Here is a 7,230-nt window from a genome sequence, read left to right on the forward strand (position 1 = left end):
TAGAGAGTAGTAGTAGTATGTACGTACTAGTACCTAGAGAGTATAGTATAATAGTATAGTACTAGTACTAAAGAGTAGTAGTAGTACTATAGTACTAAAGAGTAGTAGTAGTACTAGTAATAAAGAGTAGTAGTAGTACTAGTACTAAAGAGTAGGGCGCGTTCCACTCGCAATACACTGACGTCGCGTGGAACTGTCGAGCGCGGACCCGTCTAATACAAAGATAACGGCTGCCTCGGAACGAACGTCTAGGTTTTTCATCTATATTTCTTTTCAATAACATCGTACTTCAATTCACAGGTGCCTTTCTGTTAATAGAAACATTTGTTAATATGATTGTGCTAATTTGGGATATTGTGCAATGTTTGTGTTAATGCAGAAAGTACCAGCGCGGCGAATTATGTACGGAAGATAGCTGGCGCCGCCCAGGCGGATCTTTTCATCGTTGGCTGTGATTGGTTTATTTATGTACGGAAGTACTCATGTCCCTTCTCGCCTTGGTTGATTTAGTTACGGTACATAAATCGATTTAGTTACGGTACATAAATCGATTTAGTTACGGTACATAAATCGATTTAGTTACGGTACATAAATCGATTTAGTTACGGTACATAAATCGATTTAATGACGGTACATAATTCCATGTTTGTGATTGGCTGAGCACAAATAAGTTGCATCTGATTGGTTGATTTAATGACGGTACATAAATCGATTTAGTTACGGTACATAAATCGATTTAATGACGGTACATAAATATCATTTATGTCCCTTCTCGCCTGCCATACACGATAGTGGTCTATCTGCCTCTTGCCGCCTTTTTCGTAGTGCTCAGTTGTACGCGATGTGCAGTTAAGTCGCTATTGCAGACGTCAATCACAAACGGCCAATGTAGAATTATAGTGTTGTAGAAACTATATTATGCTATGCCGTCTCGATACTTATTCACCAGCCTAATTCATGCCAGTCCGTCACCAAAGACTCTATTTAGGTATACTATAGGGTCTTTGGCGTGCCTCTACGGATGTTAGCTGGGCGAAAGAAACTAGCTACTAAAAAATAAATAAATAAATATAAATAGAGGCGACGAAATCATGTGTACCTGTATTGTATATCTGTATATCATTGTGTATGATCATTATAACGAGATTTCTTTACGCAGAGAAATCATGCCGCGCAGCGCCACGCCTTTGACTATGAGCCAGCTCTGGTACATAGATCTTGGTTCCCAGGTAATAATATTACGTCGCAACCAGCGTGACTCCAGCAGGCCTATCAATCTTGGCAATTACCTAGAAGACCTATATCTGGAGTACTCGTGTAGTACTCCTGTATAGCGTAACGCACCTAATTGATAAGACTTTGTCTTCATGCAAGTAACAACATTCGCCAGCACGCACTGATTAAATATAGGTCTGAATCGTGAAGAATTGATTCATAGCTCTGTATAGATTGAAAAGGAAAATGGTATCTATGCTGTTAGGGGCAATTACTAAAGGTCTGTATAACTATACATTTTGGTGTTATCTGAATGGGGAAATTGTAGTCGGTTCTCATTGCTTCTAGTTGTCCGAAACGAAGATAAGCTCACGGCAGACGAAATGTGTTGAATTGGACGTCGGCATCTTCTCTGGCAAGATTATGCTCAACATGTACAATGTAATGCATATTATGTGAATCATACGTTGCGCAGGTTTAACCTGGGTTTACACTGCCAACTTTGTGTTGGCGAATTGGCGAATTGGACCAACTTCCCAACGCTCTATCAACCGTTCTATGAACTGTGCAGCGCGTTTACACTGACGACTGCGAGTTGGCCAACTCGATCGAGCGGTCAGCGTCGACCGCGAGCGTACGCGTGGGGCGATGGATATAGGCATTATTGCGTGTATAAATTAATGAGGTATCGCACGCACAGGCGCAAAGACTCGTGCACAGTCACATAGTTGGGATGCGACGAGGGCAGTGGATTACTGGAGGGGTTTCACATTGGATTTGTCCATGCTCGTGATGCCGACCTCCTCCTCATGTGCACGTGCGCGTGTACGTGCGCGCACGCGTGTACCTCCCCCGTGTACAACAAGTGTACGTGAGTGTACGTATCTACCGTACATGCACAGATGCACATGACCGCACGCGTGCGCACACATACACGCGTGCGTGCACGTACACGCATGCGCGCACGCGTGCACATACACGCATGCCCGCACATACACGCACGCACATACACGCACGCGTGCACGTACACGCGTGCGCGCACATACATGCGTGTGTGCACGTACACGCGCACATACACACGTGCGTGTACGTACACGCGTGCGCGCACATACACCCGTGCGTGCACATAAACGCGTGTGCGCACTTATACACACGTACGTTCACGCGCACGTGTGCGTGCGATCGTGCACATTAGGAGCTCGGCTGCACGACGTGCTTGGACAAACCCAATGCCCTCGTGGCAACACCGGCATCCTGACTCTGTGACTGTACGAGTCTTTGTGCCTGACAGTGTGCGTGCAGTACCTCGTATATCGTATATCGTACCTCGTATATCGTATATCGTACCTCGTATATCGTATACCGTATATCGGCTTTTATGCCACAGAGAGTCGTGTTAGCTTCTTTGCCTGTCTCGCAGTGTTGTTATTACAATAATCCGTTAGTTCTGTATGCACGGTCGGGCGGGATGTGCCTGTCGTCGTCGTCGTCGTCGTCGTCGTTGTTGTTGTTGTTTGTTGTGCGGTTTCTTGGCGGCGGCAACCGAGAGGAGAACAGGGGGAAGAGAAGGATGTTGGGGAGGCGGATGAGGATCGTATGCGAGGATGCCATGTACGTGCACGCACTGGTTGATGAGCGACACCTTGTTCTCTGTAACTTCCGGCTCCGCCGTGTCCTCGCGAGTTCCCGTGACGTCGGCACCTCGGCGACGTAGCGCCTAAAGTAAATGACGTAGGGACGATGTTGAGCACGCAAAAGCGAGCGTGGTGGCGTGGTGCACATCGCAAATTCTGACCTTACTACTTCGTTGGGGCGGCACTGCCCGCCTCATTACCATTCCTACCCTATAAGGTATAGCGATTGGAACATCGCCACCTCGGCGACATAACGCCTAAAGTAAATGACCTAAGGCCGATGTTACGCATTTAAAACAAAGCGTGGATGCCGGACAGTTTGTGCGCATTGCAAATCCTTTCACTTTGATTTTAAATTGTGACTCAAAATTTTCACTTTGGTCGCAGCATCACGCAGCAATTTTTCATATGGCAATATACATGAACTGACGCTCGCGTCGCTCGTCGCTGTTGCAAGCCAAGATAAATACCTTCGACCGATCTTGGCCATTTAATCGACGTCACGTGTGCATTGTAAAATCCCATCTACAAGATTCACTTTGCTCGCAGCATCGCACTCCGGATTCCGCGTATGCTAATTGTATATGAAGATGGCGCTCGCGCGTTGGTCACCCACCGTTCAATGCCAAGATAATTTCCTTCGGCCGTTCTCACACGTTCAACGGCCCGGAAACCGGACCCTATCATAATAATATCTAATATATTATTCATTAAATAAATCTATATTGATATACTGAGATGACTGAAGAAAACTGCATAATATAGCTTGCTGAGAGAGAGAGAGAGAGAAGGTGGGAGACTGAGAAAAGGCGGTAGGGATGATAGCTGAGCGGCCGTAAAAGAGGCAGGAGGTTGAGCGAGGGACAAGGGGGGCAAGGGGAAGAACAGGAGGGGGTGAAGTAGGTGTTTTGCACGCTACAGGCTATAGGGCGCGCTCCTAATTATAAATACAGGTCTACTGATGATTATTTATTACATAAATCAATGCTGAGAGACCCCCTAACCATAAATAAATAGTCATCACAAAATATAACTCCTCTGGTGAGATATTGCGCATGCTCTAACACACTAACGTAGCCAGATTGTGTACTGATCATGACTGGTATATGCAGCGCGGACCTTACATGCCATAACATACCATAAGATCTTCTTCCTATTTCTTAAGTAAGGTTTACTGATGGAATGTTATCATATAAATCTATGCTAGGATAACTCCTCTTCATTTCAAATCCATAATTATTGCATAATATTAATTTTCTCCGGAGATATTGCGCATGCGCGAACACCGTTATTAACTCACCGAGTTGCACTCTCTCCCTCTTTCTCTTTCCCCCTCTTTCTCATACTCCCCCTCTCTCGTTTTCTCGCGCGCTCTCTCTCTTTCTCGCTCGGTCTCTCTCGCTCTAGTGAAATGAGCAATTTCAACAAATTAATATAAATGTGTAATGACGTACGCGCTTAATACCTGCGGCATCATGCCGCTACGTGGCGCGCCTACTCGGCCACAGTAATTGAGTGGCAAAGCAGAGGCTACAACCTTTTTGCAGCTTTTTTTATCAACTCCAAGAAAGAGTTTTGCTGTCGCCCTCATCTCAGCGGTGGTCACCCCTACATATTCAATAATGAACCCGACCTAAACAATGCCCCCCTGTACATAGTCATATGATGGGCGATACTTCATTAGGAGTGTTCCCTACTTTAATGTCATTAATGGTCATAATATCTATATATATATATATATATATATATATATATATANGACGTCGCACCTCGGCGACGTATAGCGCCCAAAAGTTAAATGACGTAGGGACGATATGAGCACGCAAAAGAGAGCCGTGGTGACGTCTGGTTACACATCGCAAATTCTGACGCTTACTACTTCGTTGGGGCGGCACTGCCCGCCTCATTACCATTCCTACCCTAGGAAGGTATAGCGATTGCCGGACATTCGTCCACCTCGGCGAACATAAACGCCTAAAGTAAAAATGACCTAAGGCTGCATGTTATCCGCATTTAAAACAAGCGTGGATGCCGGGCAGTTTGTGCGCATTGCACGTCCATTTACTTTTGAATTTGTGAATTGTGTATTCAAAATTTCACTTTGGTCGCAGGCATCCCGCAATAGCCAATTTTCCCATATGGCAATATACATGACTTTTGAACGCTCGCGTCGCTCGTCAGCTGTTGCAAGCCAATATAAATACCTTTCGGCCGATCTTGGGCATTCACTCGACGTCACTGTTGTGCATTTGTAATAATCCCATCTACAAATTCACTTTGCTCGCAGCATCGCGCCCCGGATTCCGTGTATGCTAATTGTACATGAAGATGGCGCTCGCGCGTTGGTCACCCACCGTTCACTGCCAAGATAATTTCATTCGGCCGTTCTCACACGTTCAACGGCCCGGAAACCGGACCCTATCATAATAATATCTAATATATTATTTATTAAATAAATCTATATTGAGATACTGAGATGACTGAAGAAAACTGCATAATATAGCTTGCTGAGAGAGAGAGAGAGAAGGGTGGGAGACTGAGAAAAGGCCGTAGGAATGATAGCTGAGCGGCCGTAAAAGAAGCAGGAGGTTGATCGAGGGACAAGGGGGGCAAGGGGAAGGACGGGAGGGAGTGAAGCAGGTGTTTTGCATGCTACAGGCTATAGGGCGCGCTCCTAATTATAAATACAGGTCTAACTGATAATGATTTATTACATAAATAAATGCTGAGAGACCCCTAACCATAAATAAATAGTCATCACAAAATATAACTCCTCTGGTGAGATATTGCGCATGCTCTAACACACGAACGTAGCCAGATTGTGTACTGATCATGACTGGTATATGCAGCGCGGACCTTACATGCCATAACATACCATAACATACCATAAGATCTTCTTCCTATTTCTTAAGTAAGATCTACCGATGGAATGTTATCATATAAATCTATGCTAGGATAACTCCTCTTCATTTCAAATCCATAATTATTGCATAATATTAATTTTCTCGGGAGATATTGCGAATGCGCGAACACCGTTATTAACTCACCGAGTTGCACTCTCTCCCTCTTTCTCTTTCCCCCTCTTTCTCTTACTCCCCCTCTCTCGTTTTCTCGCGCACTCTCTCTCTTTCTCGCTCGTTCTCTCTCGCTCTAGTGAAATGAGCAATTTCAACAAATTAATATAAATGTGTAATGACGTACGCGCTTAATACCTGCGGCATTATGCCGCTATGTGGCGCGCCTATTCGGCCACAGTAATGGAGTGGCAAAGCAGAGGTTACAACCTTTTTGCAGCTTTTTTTTACAACTCCAAGAAAGAGATTTGCTGTCGCCCTCATCTCAGCGGTGGTCACCCTTACATATTCAATAATGAACCCGACCTATACAATGCCCCCCTGTACATAGTCAAGTAATGGGCGATACTTCATTAGGAGTGTTCCCAACTTTAATGTCATTAATGGTCATAATAACATATATATATATCAGTACTCCTGATATATATATATGTATAGTCATGGTCATATATTAGTTTGTGGTTTAATGTCATTTAGGTTAGGGTTAGGGTTATGGTTAGGATTATCAATCATTGATCATTAATCATTAATGATATCAAAGTTGGGAACACTCCTAATGGAGCGTTAGCCCATGTGATAGTCAGAATAAAGGCTGTACATGTACTCAAAAGTACCTCAAACCCCTTTCCCACACTCAGACACGTGCCGCAGAAACGCCCGCGCAAATGGTCTCCCTCTGGGTGGAGCGGCACACCCCTGATTGCTGTTCTCTGATTGGCCACTTGGCAAAAAAACGTCCAACACGCCAACTCCGAGTTGGCGAAATTAGATTTATAGCGTTTTAATTTTCGAAGTAGTTGCTATCGATCGGTTGGACGCGCAACTTTTGCGTTTACACTGCCGATTGTCCGTTGCGAAATTGCGAAGTTGGTACAATTATTCTCCAACACAAAGTTGGCAGTGTAAACCCATGCAGCTTTAGTTGTAATGAATACGCGTATTTAGACGCTTTACTTTAAGCCTGGGACACACCATGCGAATTTATTCGCACGTCCGCACGTCCGCACGTCCACAGCGAAAATATCAAACATGTTTGATCGCTGCTAATTTCGATGCAGATGAAATTCGCAGCGAAATTCGCCCGCGCTTGAGCGGACACATCATGCGAATTTCGCTGCGATTTTACAATCGCTGCGGACGTGCGAATAAATTCGCATGGTGTGTCCCCCGCTTTAGGGAAAGAACCACGAATTTATAATACCACAGTTAAACATGTGTTAGCAACCCCCTCTATAGAACGACTACCTGTCTATAAAGGCCAAATTTTGCGATTTCCGTGAGAGGGAGTTATACAGTGGAAGCACCTA

The 7,230-nt window shown here is 44.8% G+C and overlaps 1 protein-coding gene across 1 annotated transcript in view; it reads left to right on the top strand.

Annotated features, from left to right (window-relative positions):
• LOC106819123 (uncharacterized phosphotransferase YvkC-like) overlaps nucleotides 1-1,674 on the top strand; it is a gene marked incomplete at its 5' end in the record, with an annotated part of 4,295 nt that extends 2,621 nt beyond the window's left edge. The window contains 2 exons of the mRNA XM_014823785.1: nucleotides 1,160-1,229; nucleotides 1,564-1,674. Of these exons, the coding sequence (XP_014679271.1) occupies nucleotides 1,160-1,229; nucleotides 1,564-1,674 (181 nt within the window). The remainder of the gene's footprint in view (nucleotides 1-1,159; nucleotides 1,230-1,563) is intronic.
• Between the last annotated feature and the right edge of the window lie 5,556 nt (nucleotides 1,675-7,230).

The sequence above is a fragment of the Priapulus caudatus genome, unplaced genomic scaffold (assembly GCF_000485595.1).
Source record: "Priapulus caudatus unplaced genomic scaffold, Priapulus_caudatus-5.0.1 Scaffold2870, whole genome shotgun sequence".
NCBI lineage: Eukaryota > Metazoa > Priapulida > Priapulimorpha > Priapulimorphida > Priapulidae > Priapulus > Priapulus caudatus.